The sequence below is a fragment of the Puma concolor genome, chromosome B3, assembly GCF_028749965.1.
Source record: "Puma concolor isolate L17-30 chromosome B3, mPumCon1.1.hap2, whole genome shotgun sequence".
Taxonomy (NCBI): Eukaryota; Metazoa; Chordata; class Mammalia; order Carnivora; family Felidae; genus Puma; species Puma concolor.
Genome location: NC_141672.1, coordinates 74,528,734 through 74,549,952, shown reverse-complemented (window position 1 = coordinate 74,549,952; position 21,219 = coordinate 74,528,734). Strand labels below are relative to the sequence as shown.

The 21,219-nt window shown below is 53.8% G+C and overlaps 2 protein-coding genes across 3 annotated transcripts; one reads left to right on the top strand and one right to left on the bottom strand.

Annotated features, from left to right (window-relative positions):
* Window positions 1–1,409: 1,409 nt before the first annotated feature.
* Window positions 1,410–8,011, top strand: CPNE6 (copine 6). The gene is made up of 17 exons (XM_025920075.2): window positions 1,410–1,541; window positions 2,885–3,056; window positions 3,459–3,638; window positions 3,992–4,066; window positions 4,231–4,305; window positions 4,452–4,535; window positions 4,627–4,716; window positions 5,074–5,178; window positions 5,405–5,491; window positions 5,713–5,772; window positions 6,037–6,170; window positions 6,258–6,312; window positions 6,406–6,457; window positions 6,787–6,920; window positions 7,065–7,301; window positions 7,534–7,708; window positions 7,824–8,011. The coding sequence occupies exons 2-16, from the start codon at window positions 2,889–2,891 to the stop codon at window positions 7,669–7,671; spliced, it is 1,674 nt and encodes a 557-aa protein (XP_025775860.1). The 5' UTR covers window positions 1,410–1,541; window positions 2,885–2,888; the 3' UTR covers window positions 7,672–7,708; window positions 7,824–8,011.
* A 1,754-nt stretch (window positions 8,012–9,765) lies between these two features.
* NRL (neural retina leucine zipper) lies at window positions 9,766–14,341 on the bottom strand. Of its 2 annotated transcripts, XM_086710113.1 has the most exons (3): window positions 14,107–14,341; window positions 12,080–12,486; window positions 9,766–11,173 (listed from the first exon to the last, which is right to left on the bottom strand). In XM_086710113.1, exons 1-3 carry the CDS (start codon window positions 14,324–14,326, stop codon window positions 10,841–10,843), a joined length of 960 nt encoding a protein of 319 aa, XP_086566239.1. In that variant the 5' UTR covers window positions 14,327–14,341; the 3' UTR covers window positions 9,766–10,840. The 2 variants fall into 2 exon arrangements, with proteins under 2 accessions (XP_086566239.1, XP_025775443.1); XM_025919658.2 differs by lacking the exon at window positions 14,107–14,341 and having other exon boundaries at window positions 12,080–12,534.
* Window positions 14,342–21,219: the final 6,878 nt, after the last annotated feature.

Below are 21,219 nucleotides of genomic sequence, written 5' to 3'. Positions count from 1 at the left end.
GCTCACTAATGGCGAAATTAAATGATGTTGCATTATCTTAGGGGTACCATCAATAGTCAGAATCTCAACGGTAGAGTGGCCCGAGGGAACAGAAGTGTCCACAGTGAGGGACGATTAAATCAATTGTTTCCCATTGGTGTACTAACAAATACTACCTCAGCATTCAAGGCTCCATTCAGGAACCTCTTCCTCTGGGAAGCCCTTCCGATTGCCTTCTCCTGACTCATCAAAATTAAACCCTCCCTCTCTGTGATCCATCACATCCTGAATAAGTCTGGAACATTGCACCTGTCACATTTCATTGTGTATTTGTGTATTAGCTCATCATCTCTCTGTCTGTGGGTCTGTCTGTTCTTTCTACATGCACCTCCCCCAGGGGCAGGACCTATGTATCAATCACCTGTGCCGGGTGATTGCCTGTTCAGCCCCAGCCCCTGGCACGCAGATGTTCAACAAATGGCCGTTAACTTAGAGCAGCTTAGAGAATGGAGGGTCAAGATGTTCCAGTGAACCCTCTCGTGTACTCATCCCAGGTCACCATGTACCCAAATGTCCTCATGTGTGGATGCAGCTCCCCAGGGAATTGCCTAGTTTCCTGGGTGTCACTGGGGAAGGACTAACGTCTTGTTTCCTCAAGATCTGTGTGTGACATGGCCCCTCCCACAAGGATGTGACCACACGGGTTGAATCTTGGGGGGTGAGGGGTGAATTGTGAGCACCAGAAGATGCTTCGGGAATCAGTCCTTTACCGCATGTCCCTAGTGGCAGCCCTGCCTCAGGATGGGAGACTGTGTGTGTCCTTAAGCAATTGTGTGCATCTCCTTGTGTGTCCCTGTTGAAAAGCAGCGAGGGAACTGGACCTCATTCTCAAAGCTATGAGATTTAGCGTGGTACGGGGTGGTTTTTAAGGAGCACGTGAAGATCTCCATTCTGTTGTATTTGGGTTGGTGTGAATGAGTGTATGTGTGTGTGACAAGTATAGCCCAGTGTTCTTTTATGAGTTACTGTGAATATCCTTCACAAGCGCGATGTGGAGAGTGCTGAGACTGGGTGTGTTTCCTTCTGTGTATCCGTAGGGCTGTAACTGTCGTGGTGTCACAGTGAGTTTATGGTGCTGGCGCCTGTGTGTGTCAGGATACGTGTGAGCCCACGAGCCGTGGGTGCGTGTGTCTCCATCGTCTCCTGGTGTGAATGTGTGTGCGTGCACACACTGCCACAATGTGTGCATGGGTGTGGTGTGAAGGGGAAGATGTGTGTCACTGTGTCTGTGGGGGTCCTGCCTCTGAGCCACCCCTGGCCCGCCCTCCTCCCCCGGCTCTGTGGCTCCCTCCCAGGCAGTGGCCCTGCCCCTCCCCTCTTCTCCCTCCCAACCGGTCTGTGCGGGGGGGGAGCTGGTGCTGCGGCCCCCCCACCCCTCCCCATCCAGGCCCCATAAATAGCAGCAGAGCCGGAGCCGGAGCCGGCGCCAGCGGCTGGAGAAGCAAGGGAGTCAGGGCCAGGGCCAGAGAGCCGGAGAGAGGAGCCCCCCGACTAGAGCCCAGGTGAGCCTCCCCTTCCTCCCTAGCCCAGCCCCAGCCTGGCCCAGCCTGGCCCAGTCTCCGTAACAACATCTCCCCCCAGCCCCCAGAGAGGTCTCCAGTCCTGCCCGATCCCCTCACCACCACATGCACCTGCCCATCTCAGGGGCCCTGCGAGAACTGGGAGACTTGTGGCAGGAAGGCAGAGACCCCCACCCGCCCACCCAGACCCTCCCTCACATATCCAGAAAGGCACGTGCTATGGGGAGGGGGGGATCCCAGCCAGAGAAGGGTCCCGGTTCTGAGGGAGGTACGGGAACTGGCACACCCTCCTGGATACAGACACACGACTAGGGCACAGACACACAGGGTGGGGGCATTCAGACACACCAACGCACACTCGCTTGGGGGAAGCACGACATGGGATCAGACAGCCTCACCCTGAGATGTGGACAGACACAGATAGATGGACTGACCAGCCGTGAACTCGGGCCAGCATACCCCTGCCTGCTGCTGCCCGAGGCTTGATACCACTGCTGGGGGAGGGTGGCGTGCGTGCATCCCACGGGCAGCATGGAGGGGGTTGTGGCTCCCCAAAAATCCTGTCGCTAAGAGACAGTGCCAGTGCTGCCAAGAAGTGTGAGAACAGGGGAGGTGGGGAGGGAAGCGGGAGTTGTCATAGTGGGAGCCCCTGCCAGGAACCTGGAGGAGCTCTCAGCGGGGACGGGGCTCTGTCTCTAACTCCCCAAGCCCACCACCCCTCCCTTGCCGTAAGTCACCCAGGAGATGAGTAGGGGGAGGTGGATAAGGACAGCCCCGCAGGGCATCTTACAACCTGCCTCCTCCTGCCCACCGCAGACTCCATTCTTGCAGCCCATCCCCTTCAGACTTCCAGGGGCTCCTCCACCCATGTCCCCACCCCCTTGCCCCAGTTCAGCTCCCTCGTGCCAAGACTGAGTGCAGTGCTGGCTCAAACATCAGTCGGGAAATAGCAGAAGGTGCTGAGGTAGCAGAAAGCATGGATCAATCGATGGCCTAGGAGCCAAGACTGCCAGGAACCCCCCACACCCCCAGCCCTCTCCAACCCCATCCATGCATAGTAGGTCAGCAGGGGTGACAGAGGCATAGGGCTGTGCAAGAGTGGGAAGCTCAGGTCCTCCGCCCTCCTTGTCCACAGCTCCAGCCAAGGAAGCTAAGCTGAGGGCAGGGGTGGGGGTGGGTAGGGGGGAAGCAGGAGATCCATAAGATCCCAGGGCCTCAGGAAGCAGGACAAGGTGGGGCATGGGGCCCAGGTTCCCAGAAGACAGACCCCTCCCCTGGCAGATGTTCCCTTTCCAGTGTCCAGGCCATCTGCTCTGTCCCCACAGTGACATGTCGGACCCTGAGATGGGATGGGTGCCTGAGCCCCCAGCCATGACGCTGGGGGCCTCACGGGTGGAGCTGCGGGTGTCCTGCCATGGCCTCTTGGACCGAGACACACTCACCAAGCCCCACCCCTGCGTGCTGCTCAAGCTCTACTCTGATGAGCAATGGGTGGAGGTGAGAATGGGCTGGGTTTTATCTGAACTAACCTCCTAGCCTGGGAAGGAGGAGGGGCTGGGAAGGGGCAAGGAAAGCCTCACAGGAGAATGTAAGGACTCTGAGGGGCCTATTCTAGGCTGTGGGGGTAACCTTGGAGACACAAACCATTTTAGAGCCACAGAGTCCTATAGGGTCCTGGGATCGGCCCAGGCTGTGACACAGCTCCCAAAGGCCTTATCAGAGCCTCAAAGGACTGACGGTCCAGTGGGCTGGCAGCAGCCTGAGCTCGGGGGTCAGCCTAACAAGGGAAGAGCTAGTCCCTGGGGATACAGGAGCCCGAGGAAACCTGGCATGAGCAGGGTGGTCCAGGGCAGAGAAAAGTAGCCTGGGTTCCCAGAGGGCCCTTGCCCCCTGCCGCAGGTGGAGCACACAGAGGTGCTACGCTCCTGCTCCAGCCCTGTCTTCTCTCGGGTGCTGGCCCTCGAGTACTTTTTTGAGGAGAAGCAGCCCCTGCAGTTCCATGTGTTTGACGCTGAGGATGGAGCCACTAGCCCCCGCAATGACACCTTCCTCGGCTCTACAGAATGCACCTTGGGCCAGGTTTGCCTTCTCATCCACCCTACCCCCTCCGGCTTCTGCCTCTGAAAGCCAAAATAACAGAGAATAAGCTCTGGAGCTAGTTCATTCTGGGCTTGGACCCCATTCCACCATTCACTGGCTGTGCAGCCTTGGGCAAGATGTTTAACCTCTCTGAGTCTTAGTTTCCTCGTCTAAACAATGGGGGTTGTATGCCTACCTCTTAATGTTGCTGTGGAAATTACATCCAACCCTAGCCCAAGTATAGCCCCTGTGAGCACTCTAAGGATATTTTTACCCTGTCCCTTGTTCCTTGGCCAAAGCAGGTGGGGGGGGGGGCGGGTCACAGCTGGATTTCCCTCTACCTTCATCTCCAGATTGTGTCACAAACCAAGGTCACTAAGCCATTGCTGCTGAAGAATGGGAAGACTGCGGGCAAGTCCACCATCACGGTAGGCAAGGTCACCTATACTGACCCTTGGGCACAGCATTCAATGCCCCTGCATGGACATCCATGGTAACATCATGCCCAGGACTGGCTTCCACCTAAGGGAAAGGGCATAAGGTGGCCCTTTGTGTGGTAGGGGGGAATCCTGCACTTGTTTCCCCTTTGCAGATTGTGGCTGAGGAGGTATCTGGCACCAATGACTATGTGCAACTCACCTTCAGAGCCCACAAGCTGGACAACAAGGTTGGAAACCCAGGGTCCAGGCCCCCATCTTCCCTGTTAGAGAGCCGAGGCCCCCACTCAAGATAAATCAGTGCTGCTCCCTACTCAGTGTTAGCTGCCTCCCCTTGCAGACCTCATCAGGCCCATGGGTCCTTTCCTCTGTTCAGGATCTGTTCAGCAAATCTGACCCTTTCATGGAGATCTATAAGACCAATGGGGACCAGAGTGACCAGCTCGTCTGGAGGACGGAGGTTGGTGCCTGGAGCTGTGGGGAAGGAGGGAGGAAGAGCAGAGCAGGGAAACCTAGAGAGGAGGTGACCAGCTCTTGGGTGCCTCTCCAAGGTGGTGAAGAACAACCTGAATCCCAGCTGGGAGCCATTCCGCCTGTCCCTGCACTCCCTATGCAGCTGTGATGTCCACCGGCCTCTCAAGGTGAGGCCACCCGCCAAGCAAGGGCAGCCTACTGGAGCATCTAGCCTCTGTCTGAGACATTCCTCCTGAGCGTGTCAAGCCCCTTCCCCTCCCTCATGTGATAAGCCCTTCCCACTGTGGGGTAAAGACCCAGTCACAGTTCAGTGTTCCTACAATGTGTGCCTTTTATCAAGGCCAAAGTCCCTGCCAGATTGAGCCAAAGAATAAAGTTCAGCAGGTAGCCTCTTTAGGCAGCTTAAGGACATCTGTTTGGGCCTAGGGACTATTAGCCCCCTACCTCCCTAAGTCCATCCCCTGCCCCCAGGAACCACTGCAAAGCAACCCTGACCCTCTTGCCTCCCCTCCTTGCCTTCTCAGTTCCTGGTGTATGACTATGACTCGAGCGGGAAGCATGACTTCATCGGCGAGTTCACCAGCACATTCCAGGAGATGCAAGAAGGAACGGCAAACCCTGGGCAGGAGGTGCCACAAAGACCCTAGCTCCCAGAATCCCACCCATATCCCTGGGAGAATTCTAAGGGTGCTGAAGAGCCCATTACATGCAATAGGACGAGGGGGTGGAAAGTTCCCAGGCTCGGTCTAAGGACTGAATCATGGGGGTCTTACTCTGGGAGGCTCTTCTGGAAGGGAGACCAGGGGTTGCCTGATGGAATTGTGACTGTAGACTTGTGGGGTGTGTGGGATCTAGATGCAGTGGGACTGTATCAACCCCAAGTACCGGGACAAGAAGAAGAACTACAAGAGCTCGGGGACCGTGGTACTGGCCCAGTGCACGGTAAATTCCGGTGCCTGCCTCAAGCCGGCTGCTCAGATTCAATCCTTTTTTCAAAGACCAGTGTCTCCTCCTCTGGGAACTGAGAAGGCTTGCCCTATCCCACTGGGAACTTCAACCTCACACACTTTTGTCCCTTCCACTTTCCCCACAGAAGCCCGCCCCCCCTCAGCTCCCTCCTCAAAAGACCATCCTGCTACTTTACCTCTTCCCTCTCCTGCTAGGTGGAGAAGGTGCACACCTTCCTGGATTATATCATGGGCGGCTGCCAGATCAGCTTCACGGTAAAGACCCAGGGGATGGGGGACACAGGCAAGAGGAAGGGGCTAAGCACATCATGAACAGAAGGAGCCCCAAATCCCCACTGCCCCTGCTGGGGCCGCTCATGAGCCTTAGCATTGTCATCCTGTACTCCTCACCCCACTCCATGATGAAGCTACCTGTGGGCTTGACTGGACTTACCTGGGTCCTCCCCTACAGACCTTAGCTCTGGGCTAGCCTCTGTTAGCTCTCATAGATGCACTGAGACCCTTTTCCACCTCCACTAGGTGGCCATCGACTTCACGGCCTCCAACGGGGACCCAAGGAGCAGTCAGTCCCTACACTGCCTCAGCCCCCGCCAGCCCAACCACTACCTGCAAGCCCTGCGTGCAGTGGGAGGCATCTGCCAAGACTACGACAGGTAGGAGGCGGGGGGAGGTAGGGGAGGAGGGTGATGGGCACAGAGGCCTTGCCCAATGCCCCCCCCCCCGGCTTTTCTTCTCCCCAGTGATAAACGGTTTCCAGCATTTGGCTTTGGGGCTCGAATCCCCCCCAACTTCGAGGTAGGCTGGGTTTGAGAGGAAGGGAGGATTTGGTGGGAGAGGCAGAAAGGAAGGAAAGGACATCTTCTTGCTGCCCTCACCTTACCCTCACAGGTGTCCCATGACTTTGCTATCAACTTTGACCCGGAAAATCCTGAATGTGAAGGTAAAGAGGGGAGATTTTCACCAGCCCCGCCTCCCCCCATACACCGTACGCAGCTGATACACCCCATGCAGGGGGATAGATTCCATCCTCATGGGCCGACCCCCTGCCCTTTGGCCCACTCAGCTCCTGTCTTCATTTGGGACTCCCAGCTCCTGACCCAGCATCTGCCCACCCTCCTCTCCCCAGAGCCTGGACCATCCAACTCTCCTGCTTAGTGAGGAACTTAAGGGGTCAGGCAGTCCTGAGATAGGGAAGGACCTCCTTGGTTGGAAGGGGTGTCAAGAAGGGCTCCCTGTTAATTTCTGCTGGCCTCACCTCCTGGCCTACAGAGATCTCGGGGGTCATCGCCTCCTACCGACGGTGCCTACCCCAGATCCAGCTCTATGGCCCCACCAACGTGGCCCCCATCATCAACCGCGTGGCGGAGCCAGCTCAGCGAGAGCAGAGCACCGGCCAAGCCACGGTGAGGAGACGAAGCAGGCAACCAGGCACTGCCCCACTGGGTGTCCTCTGGTGGGCCTGGGGCCAGGGCCAGGGCCGGGCTTGGGGTGGGTGCGAAAGCCCTTACACACAGAACCTACCCTTCCTCCCTTCTGTCTGCTTTCAGAAGTACTCGGTGCTGCTGGTGCTCACCGACGGCGTGGTGAGTGACATGGCCGAGACACGCACAGCTATCGTGCGCGCCTCCCGCCTGCCCATGTCCATCATCATCGTGGGTGTGGGCAATGCGGACTTCTCAGACATGCGGCTGCTGGATGGCGACGACGGTACCTTGCGCTGCCCCCGAGGGGTGCCCGCGGCCCGCGACATCGTCCAGTTCGTGCCCTTCCGGGACTTCAAGGATGTGAGTGCCTGGTGCCCCCCACTGGCCAAAGGACTCCCCAGCTCCTCAGGCCCTCCAATCAGACCAGCCTCTCCCAAACCGGGTTGAAGGCTTGTGAGGGAGGCTGGATGGAGCCCATCTGGCCACCCCGAAGCCCCGCCCCCTTGCCTGGCCTCTCCCCCCCTCCCCCCCCCCCCCCCCCCCCCGCAATCTTCACACCCCCCCCCAACCACGTCCCCGCCCCTACTCCCAGGCCGCACCCTCTGCGCTTGCTAAGTGTGTCCTGGCTGAGGTGCCCAGGCAGGTGGTGGAGTACTACGCCAGCCAGGGCATCAGCCCAGGGGCTCCCAGGCCTTGCACACCAGCCACGACCCCCAGCCCTAGCCCATGACTGCCTCCTACTGGACCGACACTCCCTCAGCCTCTCAGTGAGTCCTGGGGGCCCAAAGGGGTGGACAGGGGTGCAAGGTGGTGTTTGGTGGAGCCCATCTGGGCTCAATGTTGTGTAGAGGAAGGTGCTTATGACTATCCCCCCCGTCCCAGGTGCCTGTCCTGACCCTTGTGATTCGAGTGACCAGTGCCTCTCCCTCTTGGACCGGCTGTGCCCCCTAGGTCCTGGAAGTGCGTGGTGAGCCCTGCTCTATCTCTCCAGGCCCCATACCCCTCAGCCTTGTGACTTTCTTCAGTGATCCTGACTTTCTGGCCATTAATAAAGGGAACCACTCCTAGCACCTCAGCCTCTATCCATCATGTCTCAGATGCCCAACACCCACCCAACCATACACGCCATTAAGAAATGAGGACCAGCACCTTTCAAAATCTGAGCCAGAGCTCCCCAGCAGCTTGGTATCTCAGCAGTTTCACCCCAACTGTGTGCCAGTGGGATCTGATGAGCCCTTACCCTCACCTCCCAACCCCAGGGGGCCCAGCACCATGAAGGTTAATTACCAGAGATGGGGGGGTGGGTAATAAGGGGCTGTCAAAGGGGCAGGTTGATGCCCTCTTACAGCTGCCTCCAGAGAAGCCCAGCTGAGTCCCCCATGAGCTGAACTCCAGCCCCCACGCAGCTGTGGGGCGGGCCGAGAAGGGGTGTTGGGCGGGGACTGAAGGAGGGCAGCAGGTCTGTTAATGAATTATGAATATAAAGGGAGCATCTAAGGTCTGTGCAGCCTGGTTTTCCTGGGTGTGCGAATGTGTGTGCTCATGCACTGCACATCCCTGCCTGTCCATGAGTGTGGTCTTAATGTAATGGTTCAGGAAGTCAGGCTGGGTACTCTTAATAACATTAACAACAGCAGTAAAACGTTATTGTTTGGCATGTGCTAAACTTTGTGCTACGTGCTTTAAATGTACCCACTCTCACAAATCAAGTGACGTTCCATTTAAATTCACCCATCATCAAAGAACTGGTGGGCCTGGAACTTGAGCCCAAACCCATCTGTGCCCACACTCTTAATCACTAGTGTGCAGCTTCTGTGAAGTGTATCCATGTGAGCCTCATCTTGAGATTCAGGTGTATGCTTATGTGGGCTGATTGCGTGTATGGGGGTAGGTGCCTGTGAATGGCATTTCTGCCCATGTGTGTGCTGTGCAGGAACCCAGCCAGTTAAGGAAGGTGTGCAAGAGTGGTGTTGGGTCTGGACTGCAGCTCCAGAGAGCAGGCGAGGACACAGGTGATATCCAGAGCAAGAGAAGAGATGGGACCCTGGAGGGACCCTCCCTGCCCCAGCCTCTTTCTTCAATGATGCATATGGAAGGAGATGAAGGAGGAGAGGCTCTGTGAGCCACTCAGATAGAGGAGCCAGAGCCAGAGAGGGTGGCCGGTGGCCAGTGGTAGAGAAGGAGAGGAGAAGAGAAAGAAATCCTGGGGGAGATGGAGGAGATGCCTCCCATTGCAGGCTCCTGAGTGGAAGAGGGATGAGCTGGGCTAGAGGAGGGGGAGGAGAGAACAAGAACTGTGATGGGAAGAGACAGCTGGGGAGGGGGTGGATAGAGGGGGCAGAAAGGAAGAGAGACATATGGGAGCCTCTTCTCCACCCTCGACTGCTTCTCCCTATTTATTATGTCCCTTAGAGGACCTACGACAGTGGCTGGTGAGGTAGCTGCTCCCAGCTCAATGCCTCTGCTCTGCCCAGAGCCCCCGCCTACTCTCTCTGTAGGCAGATGAACCAAAGGGCTGGGTAACCATGGCAACTGTGGGACCTCAGGATAGCCATAGGCAGGCCTGGCCCAGTCACTGATGCTCCTCGGCTTCTGTGCAGTGGTGGTGGGAGGAGGAGGCTCCATCTGGCCCAATCCCCACGCTTCCACCCCATTTTCATTGGGCCTCCAGAACTGAGACACAGTGCGCGCACGTGTGTGTGTGTGCGCGCGCGCACGCGTGCGCACACACACACACACACACACACACACACACACACAGGAACCAGGAGCCAGGCTAAAGAATGAACACTTCTTAAATTGCAAGAACATTTAGCCAATAGTGTAAAGTTCTGCCTGAACTTCAAGTTTAATTCACAAAAACCACACTCTTTCAGCATCTTGTCATGCTGGGCAAAGGCTCACCTCAGCCCTCAGCAAGGCAGGAGGTAGCAAGGGTACCCTATGCAGGTCTGGAGGCCAAGGCAGCTTGGAGAGAGCAGCAGAGGAGCAGCGCATGGGCTCATCCACCGCCTAGGCTGCAATCAGGAAGCAGGAGCAGGACAGGAAGTCCATTTGGTGAGGTTGTCTTGGGGGGTTCTTGGGAAGACTCTTGGGGCTCCTACACCAAGGAGATGCCAGAACTGGAAAGGTGTCAGAAGTCATCCAATCCAGGATTAGATGAGGTAACCAAAACCCAGGGAGCAAGTGATTTTCTCAAGGTGACAGAGGTATCCTGTGGCAGAGCTGGGCCTAGCACCCAGGTCTCCAGACTCCTGCCCAGAATTCTCTCCCAGTCGGCACCAACCACCCCTACAGTTCCTCAGGCCTTTGCTGTTCTGGGCCCTGGCGGCCACTGGGTTGGATAGGATGAAAGCCTCATGGATAGAGTTCCTAGTTTGTCTTGTTGGTGATTGAAATCTTGAAAAACGCAGTAGTCTTAAAATGGGGTGTTTACAAGCCTCAGAATGAAAATACTGCTTCATTGCTAATTACCACCTTAATGCACTACAGGTTGAAAACCTTGAATTAAAATCTAAACTGAGGGGGAAGTCACACCACTCCCTCTCCTCCCATTCACTGTCACCCAGCTATCATCCGCGCCTCTTCTTACCCGCCCCCCACCACAACAGTCAGGGCACCGGCTCCTCCAGATCTCAGTGTCCTGGTCAAGTGGGGCGGAACAGGAGGTGGAGGGCTGTGTATGCTACCTGCCTGCGAAGACCTCTCTCCCAGAAAATGACCAGCCTCTAACGTCGGAGCATGCCTTGAGGGTCCAGGAAGTTCGGGCATATTTATGTAGTCATACAACAGAGTGTCTGGCACCAGAAGGCGCTAGTAACCATCTAGTGAATGGCAAAGTGGCCTTCTAGGTGGTGTCCCCCACCCACCTACTACACCACTCGGCGGCCCCTAGCAACTCAGAGGAAGAAGTGGGCGTGGTCCCCGGCCCCGGGGCCGCTCGAGGTCAGCCGGTCACAGCGAGCCTTGTAGAGGTCGCGCTCCCTGGCCAGGCGGGCCACCTCGGCCCGCAGCGCGTCCAGCTGGGCGGCCAGGCGGGCGCGCTCAGCCTCTAGCCCCCGCCGCTGCTGCAGCCGCTTGGAGCGGCAGGCCTGCGCGTAACCGCGGTTTTTCAGCGTGCGGCGCCTCTGCTTCAGCCGCAGCGCCTCGTCGCGCCCGCAGCCCCGCAGCTGCCGGTTTAGCTCCCGCACAGACATCGACACCAGCGCCGCGTCCGAAAACCGCTCCGCCAGCTGCAGAGGGAGAGGGCAGAGAGCGGGTCAGCGCTGGGTCCCTCCCCGCTCCACACTTAGGTCGCGAGCCGGACTACCCCGCCCTCGGGAAGGCTCCGCCCCCGGCCCCCACCTTTACCAGATGCTCGCCCTTCCTCAGAATCTACCCCGCAGTCCAGACCCCGCCCCATATCCCAACAAGCCCCTCCTCCCCGAGGGGCGCGCTCCCCCTTTGGGTCCGCCCCGCACTGCAGGCCCCGCCTCCCACGGTCTGGCTAGCGGGTCGCGCGCCTGAAATCCGCGCCGCTGCAGCGAGGTCCTTAGCATCCTGCTCCAGGCTCACCGGGTGTCCGGCGGACACGGCCCAGACGGAACCCGCCCCGCCAATGCACCTCGCTCCCCTGTCCTGAAGGCCGCAACCCTGTGACCCTCAACGGATTTGGATTACATCCTAATGCCCTCAACACCCCCATCTGTGTCTATAATTAATAGGATGAGTCCCAATCCTTCCTGAGAAGGTTGGGGGCTGGGGAAGCACGATGTCTTGAAAAGGCCAACCTCATTCCCGTGCCCGCTGTCTCAACTGCACTCAATTCCAAGTGCAACTCTTTCCCTGGTTTCCACAGACGGAGTATATTTGCCTCTCGTAATCAACGGCTCTCCTTTAATTCTCAACTCTCCCCTTTTGGTCCTCTTTTAATCTTTTCTCCCTCTTCCTCCTGGTTTAGACTACTCATTTCTCTCCATTTGGGGAAAAGGGAGGGGGCAGAAGATAGTTTTCTCTCTCTGATTTTTTTCAAGGGCCCTTGTCTTCTCCTGCCCTCTGTCTCTTGTCCAATCCATAACCCTCTCCAGGAATTCTCCTTCCTCTCTTGGGCTGTCCTCCCTCACCCTGCCTCCCCTCAAACCAACTCACTGATCACTCACCTGGGCATGCTGGGCTCCTGTCTCCTCCGGGCTTCCTGGGTAGTAGCTGTGGGGCCCCTCAACAGGGACTGGCCCCTGACCCTGCAGCAGCTCAACAGCCTCTTCAGGACTCAGGCCCAGTGCCTCCCCAGCCCCCAGCTGCTGCTGCAAGGTGGCCAGCCAGTACAGCTCCTCCAGGCCTGGCCGGGGGGCCTCAGTGGCCCCCACCATGCCTGGATCACTGAAGGTGGGTGAAGGAGGCACTGAGCTGTAGGGTGTGGAGCCCAGTGAGGCTGTTGGGGGGCCAGATCGCCCCTCAGAGGGTTCCCGCTTTACCTCAAATTTCATCAAGTCAAAGTCATTGACGTATTCCATAGCCAGGGGGCTGGGAGGCAGTGCCATTCTGGGGCTGGAGTGGGGGGGTGCACCTGCAAAAAAAGAAGAGAGATTTGGAGCACCTGGAGGCTGCCTGCCAGCCTCCTTATGGGAACCTCCTTCTTCCAAAGTCCAAGTGTTCTGGAGAGCCACAGTTCTGGAAAGCAGGGGCAATGGTGCAACCCTGTTCCCTAAATAGTCACCTCTGGACTGAGGCAACTTTTCAGGTTGGCAGGGGCTCCAGCAAGCAGCTTAAAGGCCTGATTGAAGAAGATGAAAGCATGGAGTCTGGTCCCACTGTTGCCTCTGGGAGCTTTGAAAAACAAGAAGAATATGGCAGTACTCCCAACTCTAGTGCTGGGACAGACTGAGAGGCTCTGTCATCTCAAGAGACATCATTCCATTTCCAAGCAATCAAAAATTTTTGCTTAATTAACTGTAACAGAGTAGGTGTCTATTTTAGGACAATGGGAAGGTATGTATGAGGTGAATTTTAATATATAGGGATAACGTTGTTATATCTCTCAGAACACCTAGGCCAATGCCTTGCACTAGAAGATCCTCAATGCACATCTATTCTGTGGGTTAATCAATCAATTAATCCCTTTCATAGGAGCATGAGACTTTCCAAGGGAAAAAGAAAGGTCCTAGAGTCAGTTCTAGCAAGATCAGGACTGAGTGGTGACCATCTTTCCCCAAGCCAATCTCTCCAAAGAGAACCAACCAAGATTGGTTTTCCTCCTTCTATTCAGAACCTGCTATGTTGTATGAACTTGGACGGATCACCTGACCCCAGTTTCCCCTTCTGTTCAATAAAGGCAATTAGACCTTCACATTTCCCAAAGAGTGTTCCAGGAAACACCAAGTGTGAGAAATACCCAAGAAGAAGTCGATGCTCAGATAAATTTGAGAAATGCTACCTCCTATCCCCACGTTTTGCAGATTCACAAAGCACAGCAACATATTAATCTATGAAGTCCTTCAGTAAACCATCTGTTCAACCTCAACCCAGAGCATCCCAAACTTATGTCACCCAGGAGCTCTCCTCCCTGTTATCATGCAGAGTGTGTGCTCACCTGAGGAACCTCAGGCTAGATGACCTCAGGAATCCTTCCTGAGCCAGAAGTCTCACACTCTAGCCCAGCTTCCAGTTCCAATAGCCCCACTGCCAGCCCCCGAAGGGGCAAGACAGGGAGTGCTTATCCCCAGTGCTTGGCATCTGGTCCCATCTTGATACCCCAAGCCTACGTAGCTCTCTCTCTAGACATCTCATACGCTCAGGCTCTGCCCAGAGAGGTGAGAGGAAGGACAAGTCCTTGTGTCTTCCTGTCCCAGGGAAGGGTTGTTGCCCTATCTACTGCACCCCTCACCCTTGAGAGGACAGGGGTGGTAGGAACAAAGGCACAGATTGAAGGAATGATCCTTGGCAGGGAGGCTATGGTGAAACAGTGAGAGAGGTGTCCAGAGAGAACTGAACGAAGAGATAAGTGAGGAGTGCTATTTATCTTTCTGATGTGATAGCAGTAAGGGACATAAAGCCAGCCAGGGTGGGAGTGGGGCAGGGGAAAGAAGTGTGAGGATTCTTGACAATAGACAGCAGAGAGCAGACAGCAGGTGACAGAGGCGGAGGCTATAGGTGAGAGGCCTGGCACCCAGGTAGGCCCCAAATATACTCACTTGGGGGATGGTAAAGATGATGTGGTCAGTGTCAGAGCCAGGCAGGCACAGTTTCCTCAGAGACTGGAGACCCCATTGATCAGGGCCTGGTGCCTCTGTGCTCAGAACAAGGCGCTGTGGGCACTGAGCCCACAGGGCACTCTTAAAGGGCCAGCTCTCTGAGGTCATCTGTGGTCCTCCGGCCTGCAGCCAATGAGGTAAGGGGATCATTTGCATATCTCACTGGCCTGGGGGGTTGAGGGGGGAATGAGAAGAGGGAAGACGATGAGTATGCCTGTTCTCAAGGAAGGAAAGGGGGCATTTTCCCCAATAAAGTTCCTCATTGATGGTCCATCTCACAGGTGCTCAGTTCCCTGGTACAGAGAGCTGCATTGGCCCAGTCAGCCACCCTCATGTGAATACCACCCGCAGCCCTCAGTGATTGAGAACCTGGGACTGGAAAAGAGGCCCAGAGAAGCTCCCGGCGCCCTCACCCTCCAATGCTCTACAGTGACTTGGCAGTTGTTTTGGGGAATACAAACAGTCTGAACCCACTTTCACCTAGCCAGTTGGGTCAGTGGTTCTGCTTTCAGGAATCTTCACATTTCTGGCCCCCTGCCTCACTCCCACTGTGACTGGCCACACACTCCTCACAGCTATCCTATTAGAAGGACAGGCAACTGTCCCCACGGTGAATCGCTAGGACTTGGCTACCCAATCCGCAGCCTCTCCCACTCTTGATGACCAGTCCCAGGACAGGCAGGCCAGCGGGAAGGAGCAGGAGAAGGGAGAGTGGGGATCTCTGCTCCTTCTTTCCGGGCCACCTCGGGACACTGAAATCTAATCACCACCAATCCATCTGACTTCTGTAACTGCCCTCACACGCCCTCTGCTTCCTCTCGCCTTTTCCCTGCGTGTGTCTCCGTCCCTCTCTCTTCCTCTCTCACTCATCCTGGTTCCCAGATGGCTAGGGGGTGACCTACATTTTCAGCCTAATCCCCTAACACCTCTTAGAGCTCTTATCCCTGAGTAGAAGTTGGAACAGGGATACTAGGAATTAGCTAAGGAGGTGTTTAAACCTGTCTGAAGCTGTTTAAAACAAGGTGTGTACTAGAATAGAACTTTATTCCCTACCTGGTGAGGATACCCAAATGTTCCTGTGGGGTTCACAAGTCCTCTGTCCCAAGTCAGAGATCTGGGTGTCCATCAGCCCTAAAGATCATCAGTTATAAAAATTAACACGGTCCCAGTCTTAGGTGTTGGGTGAAAAGCTGATAGGTTCAGATGGCCTAAAACAATGGTTCTCAAAGTGTGGGCCCCAACCAGCAGCATTACCTGGGAACTTGCTAGAAATGCATATTCTCTGGCCTCACCTCAAACCTACTGAATCAGAAACTCTGGGCTTGGGACCCCCCCGCCCTCAAAAATCTGTGTGTTAATAAGCCTTTAGGCAACTTTGATGAACACTGAAGTTTGAGAACCACTGGTCCACAGAATACCTACAGTCAATTCAGCTTCCCTGTGTGTGTGCATGGTCTCTCCCATCATGCTCTGTACGCACATATAAGAAGATCTAGATCAGATGACATCATTCTTTTCCCACATGTGTTCTGCATTTCGTGGAGCAGAGACCACGGTCGTTATTCAAGTAGTAAGGCTTCTCAGTGTGATTGCCTGGATCCAGTTGTTTTTCCAGAAGAACAGAGCCTAGGAACAAGGCCACTTAATGGGAATGGGGATCATAGAGACCAGGGAATCTCGCGTACATGTCCATGGAATGTGGCTTTGAGGCACATAGCCAGGAAAGAGACCCCAGAACTTCCTGTGCTGCAGAAAGAATAGGAAGTGTTGAGTGCAGCCCCTTTCTCATGCCTGGTCTGTCCAGACACTTGCCCCCGAGCAGCTGTCAGGTCTGTGCTGATCTTCTTGTTTACTGGAGGGCTCAAAGGAAAGGTTTGGGGGAGGGGGTGGCTAAGCTGCTAATGGGCTAAAAGAGTCAGACTAAACAAGCTCAGGCAAGCTGAGCCGCTCAGGGCTCAGACCAGGTGCCACTGACTAGGGAAAGGAGTCCGGGAAGTGAGGGCTAGGCCAGAGGAAATGGGCAAGGGCACAGAGACGAGAGGCCGCGGCAGCCAGTGGGGACCCAAGAGGTAGTTAATGGGCCCCCTTGGTGGGGGTGGAACCAGGGCCTGGGAGATGCATACTGAGACTGACTGGCTCGAGGACATCTGGGGACCGGGAAATGAGAGTGAAAAAGATGAAGGCAGGTGGACTTCAGAAATGACAGAACAGAGAAAGGGAGGCAAGAAGGCTTAGCTGAGGGGGCAGTAGGTATAGACCTGGGATGGAAGGCAGAACAAGTCGGTGGCTCCCCACAGATTTGTACGAAAGGAGTTGGAGGGATGTAGGCACATGGAAGAGGTGGGCAAAGGGCCATGACAAACTAAAAGAGAGAGGAGGTCTTCTGGAGAGCACCAAGAAGGGAGTAGGGGTAAAAAGAGAGGTGGTAGGAAAAAGGGACCAGAAGAACAAAGGCAGTAGAAGGAAGGGACAGAGGAAAGTAAGACTGGGGCCCAAGAATTAGAAACAGATGCAGAGGTGGGGCGCCTGGGTGGCTCAGTCGGTTAAGCGGCTGACTTTGGCTCAGGTCATGATCTCGCGGTCCATGAGTTCGAGCCCTGCATTGGGCTCTGTGCTGACAGCTCAGAGCCTGGAGCCTGTTTCAGATTCTGTGTCTCCCTCTCTCTGACCCTCCCCCGTTCATGCTCTGTCTCTCTCCGTCTCAAAAATAAATAAACGTTAAAAAAAAAAATTTTTTTTAATAAAAAAAAAAAAAAAAAAGAAACAGATGCAGAGGAACAGACAGATAGATGGTCAGGCCATAGAGGAAACACAGCGGGCTGTGGGATGTTGGACAATGGGGGAGAAGGGCCAGGCAGATAAAGGGCTGGGAGAATGGGGATATAAAATGAGAGGGAAGGGAGGAGACGGAGTCAGTAATTCAGGGTGCCATCACTATCTCCTCTGTCCTGCACTCCCATATTTGTCCCATATTTGGAGCCCATAATTCCCTGTAAGCCCTAGAAGTTCTGGCCTTTGGTGTCCAGATCTTCGGTAATGGATCCAAATCTTCAAACCTCTTCCTGGCCTGCCTGGTATGTTCATTTGACAAGTGTTTATTAAGCACCAGGCACTGTGCTAGGCTTTAGCGATACCTTGGTACATCAGACTGACACCAGCCCTGCCTTCGTGGAGCATACAGACTGATGAAACAGAGAAGCATCAATTTATTGCCCTTAGGCCCAGGCAAGAGTAGCCCCTGCCCTAAGCCCTGTGCTTTTGGAAGACTCCATTCTGGCTCTCCTCTGGCTGTGTCCCACCCCATGGGGTGAGCAGTTCAGGCCTCCTCTGCCCACACCCAACCCCATTCTGGACCACACTCCAGATACCCAGGAATTCCCTGTCCAAAGGGCTCCAAGCCCACTTCTAGGCCCACATGGACCTCTACCCCAGGTAGGCCCTTCCAGAAGTGGACCACACTACAGTACACACATCCCTAGACCCAAAAGCTGGCTAAGGGTGACTATTTGTAGGAGGTCATGGACAGAATTGGGATGTGTAGACAGGGAGGTCCACAGGTATGCATGTGAGGCCCCTCACAGGACAAGACAGTGTCAGGGGTGGGAAGAGAAGAGGGCCCAAAGGCCAATGGCCCAGTGCATCCTCTCCCCATACCACCCACCACATTCTGCTGCAGAATCCCAAGGACTCCAAATAAAATCCAAATCTGCATTCAATTTTGAACCAAATTCCAGGCCATTGTGTACATATTATCAAGGGATAAGAATAGAACATATTTTATTTAATAGTTTGTTAGCATGAGTTCTACATTTTAAATATTTAAAACACAAGGTTTGTGACCCTCTGTTTGTACTCTTGCCCCAGGCCCCACATATGTTAGGTAGGAGCCTATGTGAAAATAAACTATTATAACTGAGGTGAGTCCTATGAAGGAGAAGGGCAGGCACTATGAAATTGTATTTCATGAAGACCTAATCTAATGAGGGGCAGCATTGAGGGGACAGCTTGCCTAAGGAAGACACATTAAACTGAGACCAGCCAGGTGAGTAAGAAGTGACCATGTCCGGGGGTATGGAGAAGGTGGGGATTCCAAGCTGCAAGAACAATATATGTAAAGGCTCAGGCAGGAAGGAGACATGAGTACAAAACAAACAGACAAAAAGACCAATATAGCCAGAGAGTAGAAGAAGCCAAGGAAGTGGGAAGAATGGTGGTCGGTGACGGTGGCAATGTCAGCAGGGGCCAGAGCCAGCACAGCCTCATGGTCCAAGGTTAGGATTTGGTCTTTATTCAAAGAACAGTGAGAAGTTACTAAAGAATTTTTGGCAGGGCCATGATGAGATCAGATTTTGTTTGGAAAGATCACTTTGGATCTAGAAGGCAAAATGGAATCAGAGTGGGATTAGGGGGCTAATGCAGTATCCACGTTGAGTTTGGGGGATATCTTAAGCTGGAAACAAACTCTGAGATGGAAACCTGTATACAGGTGGTTCACCAAGGAGGATTTTCAAAAGGAGTGAGAAAAGCAGGACTGGGCAGGAGGAAAAGTGGAAATACACTGCATTAGAACAGAGACTTCAGCCGATCCCACAGGAGCTCTGGAGCTCAGATGGACCAAATTGAGGAAAGGGGATCAGGCTTTGTACCCTTGCGTCAATCAGTCACTGGATACACACTGCCCCAGGAAAGGGGTATTGTGTTTGGTGACACCACTCCCTTCAGCCACAGGTAGGTCTCAGGGAAGTATTCGGCTGTGAGTCATTAGCAGCCACCACTCCGAGGCTGGGACAAGGAAAACCTGGATCCTGAAGCAGGGATCTAGGCAACACACCATAGCATCCACTACAGGAGCTCGGGAAGGTGTCCAAGGGCCAGACCCAGAGGGCCTTGGGAAGAAAATGCAGACCAGGTCAAGGCTGGTCACACCCTGCCCCCTGGTGGTGTGCTTCGAACACTGGGCCAGCTGGTAGACCTGGGAGGCTGGGAGGAGGGCCAGGGAACTGAATAAAAGTGTAGCAAATAAATGAATAAAGGGAATCGACACTACAAGGAAATCCTCATGGGAGCCCCTTAAGCTAAGAAAGGACACAATGGGGGAGAAGTGTTCAGAAACATGAGACTTGTTTATTCTTCATTCAAACAGCACTTATTAGCTGACCAAATAAGGCCAAATTAAGATAAAATAACAACAAGACTAAAATTTGGGCCCTCCTTTCAGGGAGCTAACACTTAAGTGAGGATTATAAAGATACAAAAACAACTATAATAAAGTGTGATAAGTTCAAAAATATAGGTATGTAGGGGTGCCTGAGAGGCTCAGTCGATTGAGCATCCAACTTTGGCTCAGGTCATGATCTCATGGTTCGTGGGTTCAAGCCCGTATTGGGCTCTGTGCTGACAGCTCAGAGCCTGGAGCCTGCTTCAGACTCTGTGTCTCCCTCTCTCTCTGCCCCTCCCCCACTCGTCCTCTGTCTCTCAAAAATAAATAAAAACATTTATATATATATATATATATATATATATATATATATATATATATATATTACACAGTATAAAACCAACACGGATGAGATAGATGTTAATTCTAAGAATCAAACGGACTTCACAAAGGAGGTGATGTTTAATTTAAGTCTGAAGAGCAGAAAAGGTTCACAGAAGTGCTCTGGAAACTGCAGTTTGGTGTATAGGAGAGAAGGTGGCAGGGATAAAGGTTGGATAAATAGGAGTCAGATTATAAAGGACATCAGTTGCCATGTGGTAGGGAGCCTTGAGGGATTTTAAGTCTGAGTGATATGATCTCATTTTCTTTTAATGATAAATCAAGGGAACAGTATAGGATTGGAGGGGGGGAATAACTTGGTAATTAGAGTCAGAAATGTTTGGATTCAGATTTCATTTCTCCTGCTGACCAGCTATATAACTTTGAGCAAATGACTTAACCTCTCTAAGCCTCAGTGTCCACATCTGTAAAATAGGATGGTTGTGAATCTGAATGAAATAATGCATGTAAAGCTGCTGGCACAGAGCCCAGCCTAGTGTCCACACAATAAAAATTACCCCTCTCTCTCTTAACTCATCAAAGTGAACTTCTGTGAAGAGTTGGAGAGTAGCTTGGAGGGAGGGAGAAGGAGTGGCATTTGGAATGGTGGCAGCCCAAGAGGTGGCTTGGAAGATATCACTTGAAGCCAGGTGAGAGGTAAGTCCTGAACTAAGGCAGTGGCCATGGGGATAGACACAGATTTGAGAGCTAATTATGAAGTACAAATCCAAAGGTCCTAGCATCTGATTGGCTATGGAAGAGAAGAAAGGAATAGCCTAGACTGATTCAGGTTCCTCTGGAGCAGCTGCCTAGATGCTGGTGCTATTCACTGAGATAGGGAACCATGAGAGCAGGTGCAGTATTAGGGAAGAGATGATGACCTTCAGTAGATCCATGCTGCGACCAGCATGCACACCTTTAGGCCCAAAGGGTTGCCAAAGAGGCAGTTGTCTGAAGTGGAATAGGTGTGGACGGAGTTTGAATGTAGGAACTGGAGGAAAGAATCCAAACACGTACACATAAGGTTGAGTCCAGGATGGAGCCTGGGTGGAAGAGATAGAGAGCCAATAGCAAGCCCAAGGCTTGAGGCCAGCTCTCCTTTTCCTGCTATGTTTTAGCACAGAACTTTGAGAAACCTGAGAATCAGCATTGTTTCTGTTGCAAATGGCAGAAATCCACTTAAAATTAGCTTGAGCGAGAGAAGAAATTAAGAAATTTGTTGAGTCCTATAATCAAAATCAGGAATCTGTAGCTCTCCATCCCTCTGCTGCTTCCTTTGGGCTGGTTTTCATTGAGGGCAGGTTCTTGCTTTGCAGTGCCGAGCTGATACCCTGCCGCTCTATGCTTATATCCCACCAGCTCAGCAAACCCAGCAGAAAGAGCTCATTTTGAAAGTCTACAGAAAAAGCTCCAGAGAGGGATCTCATGCCCATCCCTAAACATTCCCAATTGCTCTGGCCAAAGTGAGGAAGACACAAATTGGTCAAACTGAGAGCCTACCCACAGGAGA